Source organism: Cynocephalus volans, chromosome 2 (genome assembly GCF_027409185.1).
Source record: "Cynocephalus volans isolate mCynVol1 chromosome 2, mCynVol1.pri, whole genome shotgun sequence".
Lineage (NCBI taxonomy): Eukaryota > Metazoa > Chordata > Mammalia > Dermoptera > Cynocephalidae > Cynocephalus > Cynocephalus volans.
Window position 1 is genome coordinate 56103357 of NC_084461.1, and position 20307 is coordinate 56123663.

Consider the following 20307-nt stretch of genomic DNA (forward strand, 5'->3'; position numbering starts at 1 on the left):
CAACCAAAGTGTCTGAAAACAACACCGAATAGTTTCTGCTTTGTCCCTTACATTGTAACTCTTCATTTTCTGTTCTGGGTCTTTCTTGGCTTAGTTTCGCCTGTTCACCACTAAAACACCATCTGCACAAGTGCACTGAAGCTTTTCATATTTTAAATTACCATCTCCTGAACAATATGTGTTAAGTCAGTAGTCTCACATTCAGTATGCATCAAAATTACCTGGAGGCCTTGTTAAAATTCTGATTACAGTGCCGTACTCCGGAGTTTACGTTTCAGCAGGTTTAGTGTGGAGTCTCAAGAAGCTGCGTTTCTAACAAGTTCCCAGCTGATTCTGATACTTCTGGTCAGGGCCACACTTTGAGAACCAGTGTGGTTTAAGTAAAGTTCATTATCCAACATTGTTAGAAGAATGGGACAGATTAATAAAATTATTTTCTGGGTTTTTTTTTTTTTTTTTTTTTGTGGTCTTATTGCATCCTTTGATCTTCCATGTAGTACTTATTTATACAAATGTTGGGGTCCATAAATCACCTTTGTTTGCAAGAGCTCTGTAAAACTAAGACCATAAGCAGTCGTAGAATTAATGACTCAGTTCTTATTTCTTGTTTTACTTCAGCACCAGATACTGATTACTAAATTAAAATTTTCTATTGAAAAGCATTAGAAATATGCTGATTGGTTATGGTCTACTAGATTGGTTCATTCACTTAGCAAATATTTACTGTGTGTGTACTATGTTCCAGATACTGCTTTTACTTTACCTCCTAAATTTATTTAGTTCTTCAAATTTACAACTAATTTCTAATACATGACCAGGCTTGCCTTGCTGTAAGTGCTACACACAGACACACATGTACAAAATATAGAAGACTTTAGGAAGATATTTTATCAAACACATCTCTAAGAAAGTACTGCCTGCGTATGTGTACAGAAGCCAGTTTTCATATAAAAGTGGAACTTACTTGACTGACGGCAATAAAAATGAAACTTTATTTTTATTGTTAATGACCTGTGTTTTTATCTTTGTTTCAGGAAATTAAATCAATGAAGAAAAGAATGAGTGAGCTATGTATTGACTTTAACAAAAACCTCAATGAGGATGATACTTTCCTTGTATTTTCCAAGGATGAACTTGGTAAAATTTTGTTATTTTTCTAGATTAAATCATGTGATTTAGGCAAATAATGTCACATCACAGTTTACTTCACTTTCCAGATACAAAATCTAAATCAAATTTCAAAAAATTCTTTAAAAAAATGATCTAGTACCTAACCCCACCAACCCTTCTACAGAAAAGACAATCAAACCAGTCAAAATTAGATTTTAGGCTAACAAGAATCTAAGTCTATATTTTTCTGGAGACAATCCAGAGGAGATTTCATAATCTTTTTTTTTTTTTTTTCTCTTCATAATCTATCTTGGTAATTCATGCTGGAGTTTAACAGCATTTAGAGCTTTGAAAGTTTTTCTGCCTTGCAATGTCCCTTGCATTGTAACTTAAACTAGGTCTTGGCTTAATTTTGCCTGTTTTCTATTGAAACATCATCTGCACAAGTGCACTGGAGCCTATTCATATTTTGAATTATTATCTCCTGAGCCACCTAGCCTCTAACTGCCACCCCCATTCCTGCAACATCAAAATGATGTTATAAGGATTGTCATTCTTTTACTTGAATTTCAGTTACTCCACAAAATTCCTAGAGTACTTAAACGCAGTATGCCAATGCTAAATAAACCAATAATGAGTGGAAAAATTGATGTATGAGAAAATGATTCTTTGCAGGTGCTCTTCCTGATGATTTCATTGACAGCTTAGAAAAGACAGATGATGACAAATATAAAATTACCTTAAAATACCCACACTATTTTCCTGTCATGAAGAAATGTTGTGTCCCAGAAACCAGAAGGAAAATGGAAATGGCTTTTAATACAAGGTGCAAAGAGGTACTATGCATGTTTGTCTTCCTTTTGTTTTTAATGGAAGATTTGAAGAAAAAGGTTGGTTTATTTACCAATGTTGAATTCAGCTCTAAGACTGATATATTTGTGTGTGCATTGTGCTTCCTGATTCCTCAGATCTCCAAGGCTTAGATTTTTTTGCTCATTGGCAATCTGCTTCGCATAGCCACAGGCTGAGCTGTTCTAATAAAAATAGAATGGGTTAAATAAACTTCTAAGTCAACAGTCCAGGGCTAGTAAGGCATCTCTCCCTCCTCAATGAGTAACTTCCAAGGTCATTCCTTAGAATGCCCATTTCCTAGCCTGTGGGGAAGAGGGAGAAAAAGCACAGAGCAAGCATCTTTAAGGAGAAGACCTGGAATGACATACATCAACTCCACTCACATCCCATCAACCCAGATTCCCTCATATAGCCATATCTAGCTGCAAGGGAGGCTGGGAAGTGTAGTCTTTAATTGCCAGCCATTTGCTCAGCTTAGGGGGTTCTGTTACTGAAAGGAAAAAAAGGAAAAATTAGAAATGGATTCTCAGAGTCAACTAGCTGGCTCCACCATAGTCTCCCTCTCTGGCTATCCAAGTAAGCATGAGCATCCTTTTTTCCACACATAGAAACCATTCACCATTTGGCAGTTTTCAACCAGTTACTGCTTTGAGCTCTAAGACCAGGATCTGTGGGTAATACATGGTCCTCCCCAGCTATAGTTTCTCATGACCTAGCAACCTATGAAAGTAAAGGTAAGTTATCAGTCCCCTCACCCCCAATCCACCCCCAGTGGTGGAACAGGAAAGGAAAAACCACATTAAAAACTCCCATTTGGAAAAGAAAAGAATGGGAAATGTAGCGAACCCATAGCAATTATCAAAAACTGTTTGGCAGGCTTCCGTGATCTGCTGGAGTTCCTTGGAGGCCCATTGAATTTAACTGGGCCTGCTTTCTGGCAAGAAATTCTTCATCAGTTGTACTCCATGGCCCCTTGCTTTGCCTGCAGGGAGTTCTTTCTTGTACATTATCCTCCATGACCATATCTTGGGGGACTGCTGGATTTGTGCTGATGCCAGTTTGAAATCTGAGGGTTGCTGTAGGGCTCAAATAATCACAGTCTTTTGTAGACCAGACATATCTTTGGTAATAAAATTTCCTCAGAAACAGGTTTCTTGTTTCTTTGTTTCCAGTCAGGTGCACTACACCCAAATATTGCTGTTTGTTATAATTCTTAAACCTGCCAGATCTTATATACTGGCTTCTGTATTTTGTCCTTTCTACTCTTCCTCAATATAATGGGAGTCTGCTTTCAAACACTCTGAAATAGTAGGCTTGAGGAGAAAGTCAGCATTCTCAAACTAATCCCTGCAGTTCAATAACTCTGAGTAACATACTTTTCTCCTGATGTGAAGAGTACAGAGCAATTGGCGTTTCCAACCATCTGAAGCCCCGGATTGTAGACCACAAACAGAACCTCCCTTAGCAGAATTCTTCTTCCTTCTTTGCAAAACTGGCCATTTCTTACCTGAGCTCATCTCTCTCATGTAAATCTTTCTTAAAAGCAACATATACTGATTTCCAATCAAGATGGCAGAATAGACAGTCCCCAGCATCACCCTCTCCCATGGTCAACCAATTTACAACTATTAAAAAGCAACAAACTGCCAAGCTGGGGCCGCTAGAGCTCAGGGGAAGAGGAGGAGAGACCTATGGAGTTCATGACGGCAGGAAAAGCAACGATGAGAGAAGGAAAGGACTGCTCCAACTATTTCGAGCCCCGACCATTTCAAGGCTGGCCCTGGTGAGCAGATGGAGCAAGAGTTGGCAAAAGCTGCTGCTGTGCCCTTTGTGTGAAGTTGCTTGGAGGATGCAAGGGAGAAGAAGGCCTTGGTGGCCCCTAGCCCAGCAAGACCACTAATGTGGTTCCTGTGGACTCACATTGGAGCAAGAGGCCACAGACATCTGAAAAAGGAGCCATTCAGAGGCTGGTGAGTCACCACAAGGGACTGGCACATGGCCCATCCCATGGGAAGTGTTTGGAATATGGGCGGTGGTGGAGACAGGCCCACCAGGGGCACAGCATGGACAGCTGATCTGCCCTACAGTCAGCACAGACTCACTCAGTGGAGACTGGTCAGGAATATAGATCTGCAGGGGTGCAGTTTGCTGAAAAAGACACAGGCCCAGACCAGAGTTTCCACACAACCCAGGTGTATTGGACCTCACAAGACCCAGAAGTACTTACAAGGTCAGCAATTAAAACCTGAGCTGCACAGAGAATCAGCAGCAAAGCAGCAATTTAGCTCAGCCACAGAGCACAAATGCTGGTTCCCACAGGAAGTTCCCCCATTTTAGAAGTAACCAAAGGACAACAAATTAGTTCCAGTGCAGAGTTTAAGTGGTGGGAGTAGCAAATAATCCAACACGGAACTGAAAGAGAAAACAAAAACCCCACAGATCAGAGACACAGTTCTGACATTAACCAGTAAAGATTTAACACCACCAAAGAACACCTATAAACCTAGAAGGACTGGAAGCCCCTTGGGTTCCCAAGCCAGAGTGTGGAGAGGGCCAAGGACCTCAGCTGCACCTACCTGACATCCACATCCAGCCCAGTGATGACCACCAGGCCGCCACCAGAAGCACCCTGGGCTCCCACTGGAGCAGTAGCAGGCCGTGGACCCCAGCCACACTCCTCTGACATCCACATCCAGTTCTGTGACAACCAGGTCATCACCAGAAATACCCTAGGCACCCGAGCCAGGGCGATGGGGGCCAAGGGCCTCAGCTGTGCCCCCCATGTCCACATCCAGCCCAGCAATGACTACCAGGCAGCTGCTGGAAGCTCACTGGGCTCCCAAGCCAGGGTGATGGAGGGCCGTGAGACTCAGCCACACCCCCCTTTCATCCACATCCATCCCAGCAACAACCACCAGGCTGCCAGCAGAAGCACCGTGGGCTTCTGAGCCTGGGCAGTGGGGGGCTGAGGGCCTCAGCCATGCCCCCCCACCCACTGCCCCAATGTCCACATCCAGCCCTGCAACAACCACCAAGCCATGTCCAGAAGTGCCCCGGGCTCCCGGGTTGGTGGGGGGCCAAAGGCCTAAGCCACACCCCTCTGAAGTCCACATCCAACCAAGCCATGACCAAGCCACGGCCAGAAGCTCCCTGGGCTCTTCTGCCAGAATGAGGGGGGTGCCATGGTCCTCGACCATGTGCCCCTTTTCTTTATCCCCCACCCTCTCGCCCTCCCCCCAGCTTCTCTGCAACAACACCTTTGTAAAAAATATTAATAATAATAATTTTTTTTTTAATTAAAAAAAAAAGCAACGTATACCAACAAACTCATACCAACATTATTGATTTTTACATACAATTCTTCTTGAGCTAAGACTCAGTAGATACATGGTCTGCCTTCTAAGTTATGGCAAGCAATGGTTTTAACAAATGTTATCCGTAGTATAATGAGGATCACTAGTTTCTCAGCCTGCAGTGTCCGTTCTCACCTTCCATTCCTGTACATTTTTCATTTTTGTATGGTAGCACCCAATTCCTGGTGCCAGTCTCTGTATATAGTTACTAGGGGCTGGAAAGGGTGAGGGGAAGGGAGAATAAGGAGAATACAAAATACAACTAAAAATGAGGAATAACTTTTAATGTCGTATAGCCCTGTAGGGTGACTGTAGTTAACAACAGTCTATTGTATATAATTTCAAACGGCTAGAAGAAAGAAAGTTGAATGTTCCCAACACAAAGAAATGACAAATGTTTAAGGTAACGGATATCTTAATTATCTTGATTTGACCATTGCACATTGTATGCATGAATTCAAATACCACATGTACCCCATATATATGTACAACTATTATGTGCAGTTAAAAATAAAATTTAAAAATGTCAACCAAAAGCACAGTGACTCAAGACAAAAGTTATTTCTTTTCAGAATGTAGATTAAAGGTTTCCAGGGAATGAGGGAATTATTGTTAATGGTTACTGTCTGGGTAATGGAAAAGTTTTGGAGGCAGACTGTGGTAGTGATTGCACAACAGTGTGAGTATAATTAATGCCACTGAATTGTACATTTTAAAGTGGTTAAAATGGCATATTTTATGTTATATATTTTACCACGGTTTTTTTTTTAAGGTTTATTTCTCTTGCAACTAACAGTTGAGAGGTGAGTGGTCTAGAGCTGGAGGACAGCTCTGCCACCCTCAGTGGCACCCAGAGTATTGTTGTTGTCCTCAGTTTACAGCTAGCAAGGCACAGGGATCTATAAAGAGATGACCCAGGAGTTTTACTGATCACTTCATTCACTCCCATTGTCACTGTATATCACAAGGCCACACTAGCTTTAAGGAAGGCTGGGAAAGGTAGCTAGACAACTATGTATCCAGCAAAAACTCAGAGAGTTCTATTACCAATAGGAAGAATGGAGAATAGATACTGGGAGAATGTTGGCAGTCTAGAGAGAAGATCTGGGGTAACTAGAAAAGATTAAAGAAAAATTTAAATTAGTTAATTTTAGAACTTGGAGAATTATGTTAGGTGTGTTTCTCTTATCCACGTTATCCTAGTTTTAAAATGATAATTATAACAGATAATATAGTAACAGATATAATACAGCATTATCTCTTGTACCTGGCATTTTTCTAAGCACCTTACATATTTTCTCACTTGAAGCTTTGTGACCAACCTATGACATAGCTACTTTATGAGATGTGATGAGAAAACTGAAAGATAAGAAAACTGGGGCTCAGAAAGGTTAAAGGATTTGCTCAATATCAAACTATTAAGTGATGAAGCCAGATTTTTGAACCCAGGTAATCTAACTTCAGTGTGTGATCTTCCTTAGAATTTGATGTATAAATAATTTGCTGATTTGATTATTAGGACTAGTTTTTGTTTTACTTTGACATTTATTTACTTCCTGTAGAAGAATTACTTTTCCTTTTATTGTTAAGAAAAGAAAATAATATTATTATTTGTATCCTTAATACAAATAAAATGTAGAAAATATTTGTAGTATTAATTTGGAGGAAATCTCTGAAACATTTTTAAATGTAGAGTTCTGTGGTGTCTTAGTCCATTCGTGCTGCTATACAAGATACAACAGACCGGGTGACATAAACAATAGAAATTTATTTCTCACAGTTCTGGAGGCTGGGAAGTCCAAGGTTAAGGCTGTAGCATTCAGTGTCTGCAGATGGCCTTCTTGCTGTGTGACCACATGGTAGAAGGTGGAAGGGCAAAAAGAGCCTAAGCTAGCTCCCTCAGCCCTTTTATAAGGCACTAATTCATTCATGAGGGCAGAGCCCTCATGACTTAATCACTTCCCCAAGTGCCCCACCTTTTAATACCACCACAATAGGGATTAAGTTTCAACACAAGAATTTTGGGGAACATTCAGTCCATAGCATGTCTCAGTAAGTATATTCGTATTGTTCTGCAACCTTCACTGTTATCCATGTGTAGAACTTTTTCATCTTCCTGAACTAAAACTCTGTACCCATTAAATACTAAGTCCCCATTCCTCCCTCATAATGTCCTAAAGGTTCATCCATGCTGTAGCCTGCGTCAGAATTTCATTTCTTTTTAAGGCTGAATTATATTGTATGTGTATACCTTATTTTGCTTATCTGCTCATCTGTTGATGGATACTTGGTTTTCATCTATCTTTTGGCTATTTTGAATAATGCTGCTGTGAACATGGATGTACAAATGTGTCTTCAAGTTTCTGCTTTCAGTTCTTCTGGGTATATACCCAGAAGTGGAATTGTGGATCATATGGTAATTTGGTGTTTAATTTTTCGAGGAATCGCCATACCATTTTCTGTAGCAGCTGCACCACTTGACATTCCTGTCAGCAATGTACAAGTGTTCCAATTTCTCCACATCCTTGCCAACACATTATTTTCCAGGTTTTTTTTTTATATGTGTATAATAGTTTTAGAAATGGTCGTGAAGTTAAAATAGTAAATTTTATGTTATGTGCATTTTGCCACAATAAAAACATCCCCGCAAAATTTAAGTACCAATATTTGGACAGTTCTGCCAGTGAGGATAAATGTGGAATCACTATAGTCCCTAAGAATATATTTTACTCTTAAAGTCTATAACACACTGAAATGGCACTAATAGTTAAGATGGTCTAAAAATATTTGACAGTTTTACAAACCTAAAAATGTAATAACTCTTCTTTTTAGTGCTTCGGATCCAATTACTGGTTAACTTTTGTTTTTGTTGTTGTTTATCACTAGGAAAACACCATAATTCTGCAGGAACTGCTCCCTCTGCGGGCCCAAGTAGCCAAACTTCTTGGCTATAGCACACACGCTGACTTTGTCCTTGAAATGAACACTGCGAAGAGCACAAGCCACGTAACAGTCTTTCTAGGTTAGTTCTCCCTTTTTTTTTTAAAATCAGTTGTATGGTTTCCATTTTTTGTCTATGACTGTTTTGCTGTGTCAGTCAACTTGACACAGGGCCTCAGTACCTCATATGCCTTTGAGAACATCCTGTTTTACATTCATTCCAGAGAAATTTGTTGACCACCTATTATGTGTTGGATAGTGTGCTTGGTTCTAGGGGCTGCTTATTGTTTATATTGCTATTATAGTCCTTGCTTCATTCTGTCTTGTATATCTTGTTTGGGATGTTTATAATAATGCCTAACATGGCATCTAGGGTCCTAACAGAGTATTAGCCAGCCCATTGGCTTTATTCACTGTCACCTGGTATTTGGTAGTTATAGCATGGCTACTTGTGAATTCTTATGAAATAAACTGATCAATATGACGTAAATGAGACAGAACATGTATAAATGAAAATTAAACATTTTATACTCCAGAAACCACATTTTTACATAAATCATGGTTTTTATGTTCATGACATTTGGTCATTGGTACTCTTCCCCATCCTTCTCTCAATCTAGGTGTCACTATTCCAACAGTCCCTCTGTTTTCTGATTCATTTTAGTGAAAATGGTTGAATACCTTAGCCATGATAAAGATACTAATTTTTGTTGTAATCATCTCTAATCACAGTCGACCAAAGTATGGTTTTCTTTTACTTTCTTCACTAACCCCTTTCAAACTTTATTTACCTTCAACAACTTGTCAAAGTATTTATTCTATTGCTTTGATATCTTTTTATTAGCTTAATTAAGTTGGAGATAATTAATAATGTATTAAAATCAGCTATTAGCCTAAAATTTACTCCACTTTGTCCTCAATAGCCATACGTTGACTTATTAATGTATGTGCTGGAATCGTATATGACATGTAACAGGTGCTCCATAAATGGCAATTATTTATTATTATATAACTCATTTATTCATTCATGAGGCACTTATGAAATAACTTCACAGAATTAGGCAGTAAGCTAAATAGTAGGGTTATAGAAAGGAATAAGACAAGGTTCTTTCCTCAGTGGATTTTCCACTTAGTTTAAGCAGCAGAGTTGTATACAGCTAATTGTCATGTAGTCTGATGCATGTTATACAAGAGCATGGCTCAGGGAGTTAACAGGTTTGTTGAGAATGTGTCCTTTAGTGGTGACTGCATGTACTGAAATTTCTCCTTTGTAACCACCTGATTAACTTAATTCCTTTAAAGTACTTTTCCCTCTAATTTGAAATTGAGTTGTTCCCATGCAAATTATCTTCTTCCTACCTGTATTCACGTGTTCTCTTGAGGTCTGGCCAGTTAGCTCAATTGATTAGGGTGCAGCATTCTAACACTAAGGTCATGGGTTCAGATCCCCCAACCAGCCAGCCACCAACAAAACAAAACAAAACAAAACACATATTCTCTTGCTGGCCTAGTGGAAACTGTATCTCTTTGTATTCTCCGTGAGACTCCTCCTCTCTCTCACAGTGTCCTTCATGCTGCTGCCTCCATCTCACTCTGTGGGGCTGCCTCCTGAACTGCTATCTCCCTTACAGAGCTGATCGCATGTTTACCTTAACATATGTAACAAATTGTGAAAAATAAATGGATAAGAGTGTACTCATTTAACCAAATAGAGGAAAGGTCAAAAATTGACCACAGTATATAAATAGTGGTACCCAGAAGTTTCTTTAGCTAAAAACTGAAATGGCTGTGTCAAAATATACGTTCTTCATAGGAATGAGGTAGTGAGAAACTAAACCCATGGCTATCAAATGTGTTAAGCACATTTCTAGATAATTTTGACTGCAAGTCACATCTGATTTATCATCTGGCTTTCTTAGGAGCCTAACCCCATTGAAGAATAATTGTGTACATGAGATTAGTTTCACAATTGTTCCCTGAATTATAACATTCTTGAGTCAGAATTCTCTGAGATAAACTTCAGCCTTGTTGATGCTGTGAGGAAGTTGAGGCCTGGTTTTGGTGGTGCTCAAAGAAAAAGGGGCAAAGAGCCACGAAATAAATCACCCTGAAGAGAAAAGTCATGCTGTCCTAATAGAGCCTGCTTTCCCCCACTCCTTCCCTTTCCTCCTAAATTATCTGTCTTAAGTACTAGATAAAGCTAAAGGAGGAAGCACCACGCTAAAACATTGGCAGGATGTATGAATGTGCTTGCTCCCAAGAGCAATAGATCCCTAACTTTTCCCACTTCCTTCACAGATGATTTAAGCCAGAAATTAAAACCGTTGGGTGAAGCGGAACGAGAGTTTATTTTGAATTTGAAGAAAAAGGAATGTGAAGTGAGAGGTTTTGAATACGATGGGAAAATTAATGCCTGGGATCTGTATTATTACATGACTCAGACAGAAGAACTCAAGTACTCCATAGACCAAGAGTTCCTCAAGGAATACTTCCCAATTGATGTGGTCACTGACGGTTTGCTGAATATCTACCAGGAGTTGTTGGGACTTTCATTCGAGCAAGTGTCAGATGCTCATGTTTGGAATAAGAGTGTTACACTTTACACTGTGAAGGATAAAGCTACAGGAGAAGTATTGGGACAGTTCTACTTGGACCTCTATCCAAGGTACCGAGGATCACATTGTTGGAAGGGACGTTAGGGACTTAACTCCTACCCAGTTTAAGACTCTTTTCTTTTATATTTCCTGTGTGTAGTTCTTAGTATTAGGGTTAAAAATGTAGGCTCTGAAGCCAGAATGTCTGGCTTCATCACTTGCTAGACAAGTTACTTAATTTTTCTGTGCCTGAGTTTCCCTACCTATATTATAGGCCTTATAAAATAGGAATACTAATAGTACCTCCTTTGTAGGGTTATTGTAAGGATTAAATTGGTTACTTACATGCAAAGCATTTAGAACACTGCCCAGCACATAACAAGTACTTAATAAATGTTAGCTTGCTACCATCATCATTATCATGTAGTTTGTGAACTGCGTTTACTTAATTTAAAATTGACCCCCAAAATGTTTATTGTTCAGACAAAATCGTCTATCGGCACTCTTAAATCTATAATCACTCTCCTCAGTCTGGCTGAGGCAGCACAGTGTAGTAGGAATAGCAAAACCTTTGCAGTAAGTCAAACTTGACTTTGAATGCTTGAGTGACATAACCTTTTGAGACTGTTTCTTCTTCTGTAATATGAGACCAATAATCCCTTTACAGGATTGTTTTGTGCATTTAAAGACTATATATGCAATTCACTTAGCCCGGGCATCAATCAGTGATAAGAATCAAAAATATTATCATTGTCTCTGTAGCATGTAACCATGGAGTCCACAGTGTTTCATCAACACAAAAGAATTTGTATCTCTTTCTCCCTAGGCTACTTTCTAAAACAAAGCCAACCTGTTGCAATTATTAATCCATTTTACTATATAGACCAAAGGAAATTATAGTAGCCCCGTAGTTCAATAACACGTACAGGTTTGTAATCTACTGACTTTGGGTGCTGGGAAGGGGGCTGGGTAACTTTGTTATCCAGTTGATGGGCAGAGGTGTCTTTTAGCACCTAGATGATTATCCCAATGTTTTATGGACTTAATTTCACTTATGGTATGAACTAAAAATAAAACCATGTGTCAAATTTAGATTGCTCTATTTTTAATTAAAAAGTTGCAGGGGATTGGCTGGTTAGCTCACTTGGTTAGAGGATGCTGCTGGTAACACCAAGGTCAAGGGTTCAAATCCCCTTACTGGCTAGCTGCCCCCAATCCCCCCAAAAAAGTGTCAAAGTGTCAGGATACAATTTTGAGCCAAGAATTCTTTGAGGGGTAATCCTTCAACATTGGTGTCTCCTATAACTGTCCCTAGATTCTCTTATCCTGCTATGTCTCTGCCAAGATAAGATTGGTTTCTTTTGTACTCAGAGATTAGGTCATTGCTGCCAGCACTCTGGTATGGATACCAGAGGGTAATCTTTTGTGAGAGAGACCTAGTTCACATTCATTTCCTGTCACTTTACATGCTCTCTTTATAAAGGTAAAGAGGGATTAAGTTGTTTTATTTGTCTAACTGACTCAAAAAAGGGTATTCAGAGTATGTTTTTATTTGTTTATGCTTTTGTTTTTGGCAGCTGGCCAGTATGGGGATCCATACCCTTATCCTTGGTATTATAACACCATATACTAACCAACTGAACTAACTGGCCAGCCTCTGGAGTAGGTTTTTAAAAGACCATTTTGTTTTTGTTTTTGTTTTTTTGTTGTTGTTGTTGTTGATTCTGGGGTTTTTTGTTTTTCTTTTTTTTGACTGGTAAGGGGATTGCAACCCTCTGTATGGTGTGGTCTGCACCACGCTCAGCCAGTGAGCACACCGGCCATCCCTATATAGGATCCGAACCTGTGGCCTCGGCTCTCCCAGCGCCATACTCAACCAACTGAGCCACGGGGCCGGCCCTTGTTTTTGTTTTTTAATGACATTTCAGTTTTTATTATTCACTAAATACTGAGATTCTCAAATAAAAAAAAAAAAACTCAGATGGTTCCACCATAAGATTGCCAGGTAAAGACTTATTGAAATCACCATTATTTTATTTTTAAAAATGTGAAAATGTGTAATCTCAGAATAAGGAAACATTTGAAATTAAATAAATCAAGTTTATTTTTAAGAAGGAAAGATTAAAATCCTTCAAAATGTCACTGATTTTTAAATAAGTAGAAAGTCTTTGATTTTAAGCTATTCTTAAGTTTTAAAATAATTCCAATATTTTTGGAAGAAAACTACTCACCTGTTGTCTTGCCAGTGTAGTAATACCCATATTACCCTTAAACCAGGTATACATAGTATTTCATAATTCACCCAAGAGGTATAAAAAATAACAGAATTAAGAGTTCCCAGATTTCTGTAGTTTTCCCCTGTTAAAAATAACATTTTTAGATCTGCTTACAGATTTCCAACTAATTACATGAAATCTTTCCAGAAGCACTGATGGGCTCATTGAATACCCAGAGGCTGTGCCAGCTGAAAATTTTAACAAATTCAGTGCACAGTTTCTGGAATATATATCCATGGGTTCTCTCCCCTTTTTCCCCTTCTCTGCCTGCCTTCTTTTCTCATGCCTCTGTTCACTCCTAGCTCAGCCTTGGCACAGTTCTTTTTTAATATAAGTGTTCAATATAAGCAATACATTTTTTTCTTAACAGATACTTAAGATGCATTCCACAAATTTTGATGTGTTGCACTTTCATTTTCATTCAAGAAATACATATTTTACTTTCCCTTGTGACTTTCTCTCAGAACTATGGATTACCATATAAAAGTATGCTTTTACGTTCCAAATATTTGGAGATTTTGCAGATATCTTTTCTGTCATTTCAAGTTTGGTTTTGTTATTGTTGGAAAACATACTTTGAATCTTTTCAATTCTTTTAAATTCATATGATTTATTTTATGGCCAGCATATGGTCAGTCTTTGTGAATGTTTCATGTGCACTTGAAAAGATTGTTTATTTTGGCATTGTCGAATGAAGGATTCTATAAATGTCAATTGATCAATAGTGTTGTTCAGGTCTACTGTATCCTAACTGATTATTTGTTTGCCTGTTATATCAGTTACTAAGGGAGGAATCAAGTCCCTAACTGTAATTGCAGATTTGTCTATTTCTTTTTCAGTTCTATCAGTTTTTGTTTCACGTATTTTAAAGCTCTGTCCTTAGATGCATACACATTTAGGATTGGTACATCTTATTAGAAATTGACCCCTTTATCATTATGTACAGCCCCTCATTATCTTTTGTAATGTTTCATGTTCTGGTGTCTACTTCATCTGCTGTTACTATAGCCATGCAGCTTTCTTTTGATTAGTGTTTGCATGATGTATCTTTTTTCATCCTTTTATTTTTAACCTTGTCTTTTTAGACAAGGTTAGAGATAACGTGTAGTTGGAGCTTGCTTTTTTAAAATCCACTCTGATAATCTCTTTTAATTGGTGTGCTTAGACCATTTGCATTTAGTATAATTATTGATATGATTGCATCACAATCTAACAACTTACAAGCTGTTTCTATTTACAGGAAGAAGTAAATCTACTTTTGCCCCCTATTTTCTACCTTCTTTGGAATTATTTGAGGGCTTTTTTATGATTTAGTTTATCTCCACAATTGGCTTATTATTTACATCACTTTTAAAATTTTTGTTAATGACTGACCAAGGGTTTACAATATAAATATTTAAGTAATCAGGTCTACTTTCAAATAACATTATACCATTTCATGTGTAACATAAGAAGCTGAACAGTATAGTCCCAATTTCTTCCTCATCATTTGTGCGATTGTTGGCCTACATATTACTTTTACATAAGCTATAAATCCCCAATGCATTGTTAATATTATTGTTTTAAGTAGTCAGTTATTATCTAGAGCAATTCACATAAATAGATTTTACATTTGCTTCATTTATTACATTCTCAGCACTACTCATTTCTTTGTAGATCCAGGTTTGGGGCTGGTATCATATCCCCTCTGCCTGAAGAACTTCTTTAAAATTTCTTACAGCTCAAGTCTGTTGGCAGTGTATTCTCTAAGTTTTTCTTTGTCTGAGAGATTCTATTTTTGTTTATTTTTTCTTTATGTAAAATTCTGGGTTTGCAGGTGTTTTCTTTCCTCTCTAAAGGTATTACTCCATTGTCTTCTGACCTGTGTAGTTTCTGGCAAGAAGTCTGTTGTAAATCTTATCTTTGTTCCTCTGTATGTAATGTGTTCTTTTCTTCTATCTGCCTTCAAGATCTCTCTTTACCTCTTGTCTTCAGCAGTTTTAATATACCTAGGCATGTGGGGTACTTTTTTCCTTCTTTTTTTGTTTGTTTTGTATTTATCTTTCCTGGTGTTCTTTGAGCTTCTTGGATCTGTGGTTTGGTGTCATTTCAGAAAATTCTCAGCTATTATTTCTTCAAATATTTCTTCTATCCTCCTGTTCTCCATATTCTTCTGAGATTCCAGTTACACATGTTATATATCATTTGATATTGCCCTACAGCTGTTGATGCTCTGTTCTTCTCCTCCCTCCCCCCTCTCTTTTAAAAACTTTTGTGTTTTAGAAAGGGTAATTTCTTTTGGCCTGTCTTTTGGTTCAGTGAGTCTTTTCTTGGTTGTGTCAGGTCTGCTAATGAGCCTTTCAAAGGCATTCTTCATCTGTGTTACTGCAATTTTTTTATTTCTAGCATTTGCATTTGATTCTTTCTTATAGTTTCCAACTCTCTGCCAGAATTACTCATTTGACCATGCATTCTGTCCACTTTTCCATCTAGACTGTCTAACATATTAATTTTGGTTGTTTTAAATACTCTGATGATAACTCCAACATCTTTGTGGTATCTGGTTCTTGTGCTTGCTTTGCCTCTTGATAGTGTAGTCTTTTTTTCCTTATATCTTTGTATACCTCACAATTTTTTTTGAAAGCCAGACATCTTGTATAGGACAGTAAAGAATGAGGTAAATAGTTTTATAGTTGAAAATGGCCACACATTTACTTCTGTGAGGACTTTAGTGTGGGGATTTTATCCATTTAGTAGTTGAGCTGGGTTTGGGGTCTATTGCTGCTGTGATTTACCTGAATACACTACAAGCTTTAGATTCCTGTATCTTATGTTTAGGAGAGGAGCTGATTTGCCAGGGAGTTTTTCTCTGTCTGTTTCACCCTCAACTGTAGGTCTTCCCTTTGTGCTCTGCCTCAGAGCAAGTCTCCTTTCAAGCTGTTGCTCCCTTCCCAGCAGTAGACTGCTGTTATTTGTTACTAGATGCTTGTTAACCTGATTAGGGAGAGGGAATTCTCTGTTGTTCTGATTGAGCATCAGTCTTAATCACAGAGTAGGCTCTGTGTCATTGAGTCTTAGGAGTGGGCCCTATTCATTGATCCTGCCCCACCGTCAGCTGTAATTCTGAGTCTAGGATCTATTTCTGTCCTTCCTCCAGGGGTAGAGTGTTTTTTCTGTTTTCTTTCCCCAGTGGCAGTGGGTTTTCACCAGAGTTCTAAAGATAACCAGGCTTATTGCCCTTACCCCAGAAGTTTAAGGTTTTTGTTCTGTGGGAGAGAAGTATAAAGGATCTAGGCAATGCTCTGTGCCCTAATCCCAGCAGCTGCTTCTTTCCCCCCACTGATACTTTCTCAGGACTCTCACCCTGCCTTCAGTCTTTTTTGTGTGCACCCAGTGAGGTCAGTGTAGAAGACCTTGCATATGAATGCAGAATTCCCCTGGTTATAGCCACTAGTGGTTTTCGATTTTTGCTGGCTCACCACCAGCGTTTAGCAATTCATTAAAAATTCTTCTTACCGATGCCTTCAGTGTCTGCCCCAGGTTGAAAAAAAGGATTGCTTTCCTTGCTCTCTGTCCTCAGAGGCACCTATCTTAGATTGTGGGTTATGACTGTTCTTCAATGTCAGCTCTCTGATGGGTCTAAGAAAAGTTGTGATTTATAGATTGTCCAGCATGGTGTTGTAGTAGACAGGAGCAATGTCCCTTCCAGTTATACATCTTAATGGAAAGCTGGAAAAATACTAGTTTTTTTTTAAATTAGATTAGCATCAGCAGGAAGAAAAAGGGGGGAGGGGTAATAAGAGTCACCAAGAAACAATAATATAGAACAAATACATACAAATAAAAACAAAACTAAAAACAGTCTACTTTAAACGTGAATGTACTGTTAGTCTGAGCAAAAAAAAAAAAAAAAAGGAAGCCTACTTCAAGAATGAAGCCTAATAGCTTTGGGAGAGACCATCACCGATACCACATTGTCCAAGAATAGATGACTTTATACTATAATTTATGCTTTTTCCCAGGCTAACTAAAAGCTTTCCTTTTCATAAAGGCCTGTCTGGTTTATAAAAGAAGCTTATTTGATGGTGAATGCTGATTCTTCCCTCCTCAAATGAAAGGAAAATTGTACTATTTTCTGGAATTTAGTTTTTTATCAATTCTAATTTTTCTCTTTTTTTTTTTTTTTTTAAAGATGACCGGTAAGGGGATCTTAACCCTTGACTTGGTGTTGTCAGCACCACGCTCAGCCAGTGAGCGAACCGGCCATCCGTATATGGGATCCGAACCCGGGGCCTTGGTGTTATCAGCACCGCACTCTCCCGAGTGAGCCACGGGCTGGCCCTATCAATTCTAATTTTAAAGCAAAAGTACCTAATAAGTCAAACTATCTTTTATTTCAAATTTACTTCAACACTATTTAGTGTTTAGTGATTCCATCTTTGAAAAAGTAATCAGAGCTAATTAAAATAAGTTGGATGGGGGCTGGCTGGTTAGCTCAGATGGTTAGAGCATGGTGCTGATGACATCAAGGTCCAGAGTTCAATCCCTGTACCGGCCAACTGCCAAAAAAACGTTAAAAAGGAAAAAGAATAACTTGGACACTCAGCTGTACACTAGCTGTGGTGTACATTCTTAATTCTTACATTAAGATTTTCTAACGAAAGAAACCTTAGAGGTATAACTCATGCAAAGTGATAATGGGGTTTTTGTTTGTTTAATTTTAGTTTTTCCATTTTAGCAAAATGACCTCCTTTCTAAAAGGTGGATTAAATGTAAAATGTTTAACTAAAATTAAATGGTAGTGCATGAAGAACGAATAAGAAGATTCATAACTTCTATGTTCTTTTGATATCAAATATGGCTTAATGACTGAGAGAGACCATGCCTGTGTTGTTGCTGGAAAAGAGTTTTCATCTCTTACCGATATATGTTTCTGGTTCCTAGGGAAGGAAAATATAATCATGCCGCCTGCTTTGGTCTCCAGCCTGGCTGCCTTCTCCCTGATGGCAGCCGGATGATGTCTGTGGCTGCCCTTGTGGTCAACTTCTCACAGCCAGTAGCAGGCCGTCCCTCTCTCCTGAGGCACGATGAGGTGAGGACTTACTTCCATGAATTTGGTCATGTTATGCATCAGATTTGTGCACAGGTGAGTGATTTTTTTGTTCTGGTTTTTTTTTTTTTTTTCCTGCTGCTGTCAGGATTCTGCCCGTGACATATTTTTTCAGAAGCTCAGCATGTTCAAGAATTTCATAGGTCTTCTGCAAAAACACAAGACTTTCCTTATCATGTCCTCTTTCACAACATATTTTTACTCAGAGGTTAATCCATCAGTGAAAGAGCTTTGTTTAATACCAGCATATGAGAAAAGAAATAAGACTATGATTAAGGAAGGGTTACAAATACTATGCTTTGTCCTTTTAATTCTTTTCTTCTCCATAGGAATTTGATGTAATTGTCACAGATAAACTGTACTGTAATCTGTCTCTTCTGCTGATTAATGCTTTTTTAAAAAAATTTTCATTAGCATATTCATTGTTATAAATCATACTTATTCTTTATTTCCCTTATATCCAATCTCTCCTCTTTCCCCTCCCCCCTCAAATAACCATAGATTTGTTCTCTCCATCTGATAGAGTAACTGTTCCTCTATTGGTTTGTTGCCTAGATGATCTGTCCAGTACTGAGACAGGTGTGATCGGGTCTTCCCTTCTTATCGTAAATCAGATGCTGCTTCTATTACTCTGGAGTGTGCTTTGTGGAGAGAGGGGACCTCTTCTTTTTTATTTTTTCTTTTGGTCTCTGCTGGTACCTCTCCTTGTGTCAGTGTAGTTGAGAGTCTGGTGCGGCATCTGTGTGGTGGCTGTGACTGCTGCTATAGAGACTAGCTGCTTTTGCGGCAGCCATGGCAATTGCGGTGGCTGTGGAGAGCTGCCTGTGTGAAAATGGTGTTTTTGGTGTGCTCTTTACCTGGTTGCAGCTGGGTTCGGCTTCCCCCGGCTCCATGCCTCAGGACTCTGACGGGGTCCCCGGATGGTGGCGTTATTAATTCTTTAAAGAAGGGGCTGGCCAGTTAGCTTACTTGGGAGAGGGTGGTGCTGGTAACACCAAGGTCACAGGTTTAGATCCATATACCAGCCAGCTGCAAAAAAAAAAAAGCCCTCTCAGATCATTTATTCCTTTTTTAATAATAAATATTTTGTAACACCTCCCTTTACTAACCTCAAATTAAAATAATCAATAATATAGTGTAACCATGTAGAGAATTTGCTAGAAAGGAGGTGTGTGTGTATAGTGGATTAAAACTGATTTATTTCTGAAAATGAAAAGTACATTCTCAACTTTGTAACACAGTCCATTTAGGCACTAGCTAGAACCATGTTAGCTTGCTGATATTTAACCATTATTAATGTCTAGCTCAGTAGTTCAACCTTATAGTTTAAATATATTGATATTAACAGTTTTCCAAATTTGAAATTTCAATGTGTCTCTAAAGGTAAACTTTTACAAAAATAATTTCTTTAAGATTAGTTTTATATCTACAGAAAAGCTGCAAAGATAGAACAAAGATTGCCCATGTACCCTTCTTTCCCCTCCTTTGAGCATTTGTACACTTGCACCAACTAAGAAGCCAACACTGGTACAGTACTCCTAACTAAACACCACACTTTATCTGGATCTTACTAGTTTTTCCCTAATAGTCTGTATTAGTCTGTTTTTTTTGTTTTGTTTTGTTTTTTGCTTGTAACACAATACCTGAAACTGGGTAATTTATAAAGAAATAGAATTTATTTCTTACAGTTTTGGAGGCTGGAAAGTCCACAGTCCAGAGGGGCGTATCTGGTGAGGACCTTCTTCTTGGTAGTGACTCTCTATAGCAATGCAGGATGTCACATGGTAAGGATGGCCTGAGCAAGAGCTAACCTTCTCACTCACTCTCCTTATAAAGCCATCAGAACCACACCCATGATAACTCATAACTGTTTAAATGGATTAATCCATTACAAGGGCACAGTCCTCAAGTTCCAATCACCCCTCAAAGGCTGAACTTTTCAAATACCATAATCGGATTTCCTACCCTCTTAACACTGTTACAATGGAGATCAAGTTTCCAATACATGAACTTTTGGGGGACACATTTGACCCATAGCATGGTCTTTCTTCAATCAAAGAATCTTTGCAAATCACTGCACATAAAAGAAAGAA

The 20307-nt window shown here is 38.5% G+C and overlaps 1 protein-coding gene across 1 annotated transcript in view; it reads left to right on the forward strand.

Annotated features, from left to right (window-relative positions):
• Window positions 1-20307, forward strand: part of NLN (neurolysin) — a 106451-nt gene that overhangs the window by 55580 nt on the left and 30564 nt on the right. Inside the window, exons 5-9 of the mRNA XM_063086787.1 lie at window positions 1035-1137; window positions 1786-1946; window positions 8202-8337; window positions 10554-10920; window positions 18049-18250. Of these exons, the coding sequence (XP_062942857.1) occupies window positions 1035-1137; window positions 1786-1946; window positions 8202-8337; window positions 10554-10920; window positions 18049-18250 (969 nt within the window). The remainder of the gene's footprint in view (window positions 1-1034; window positions 1138-1785; window positions 1947-8201; window positions 8338-10553; window positions 10921-18048; window positions 18251-20307) is intronic.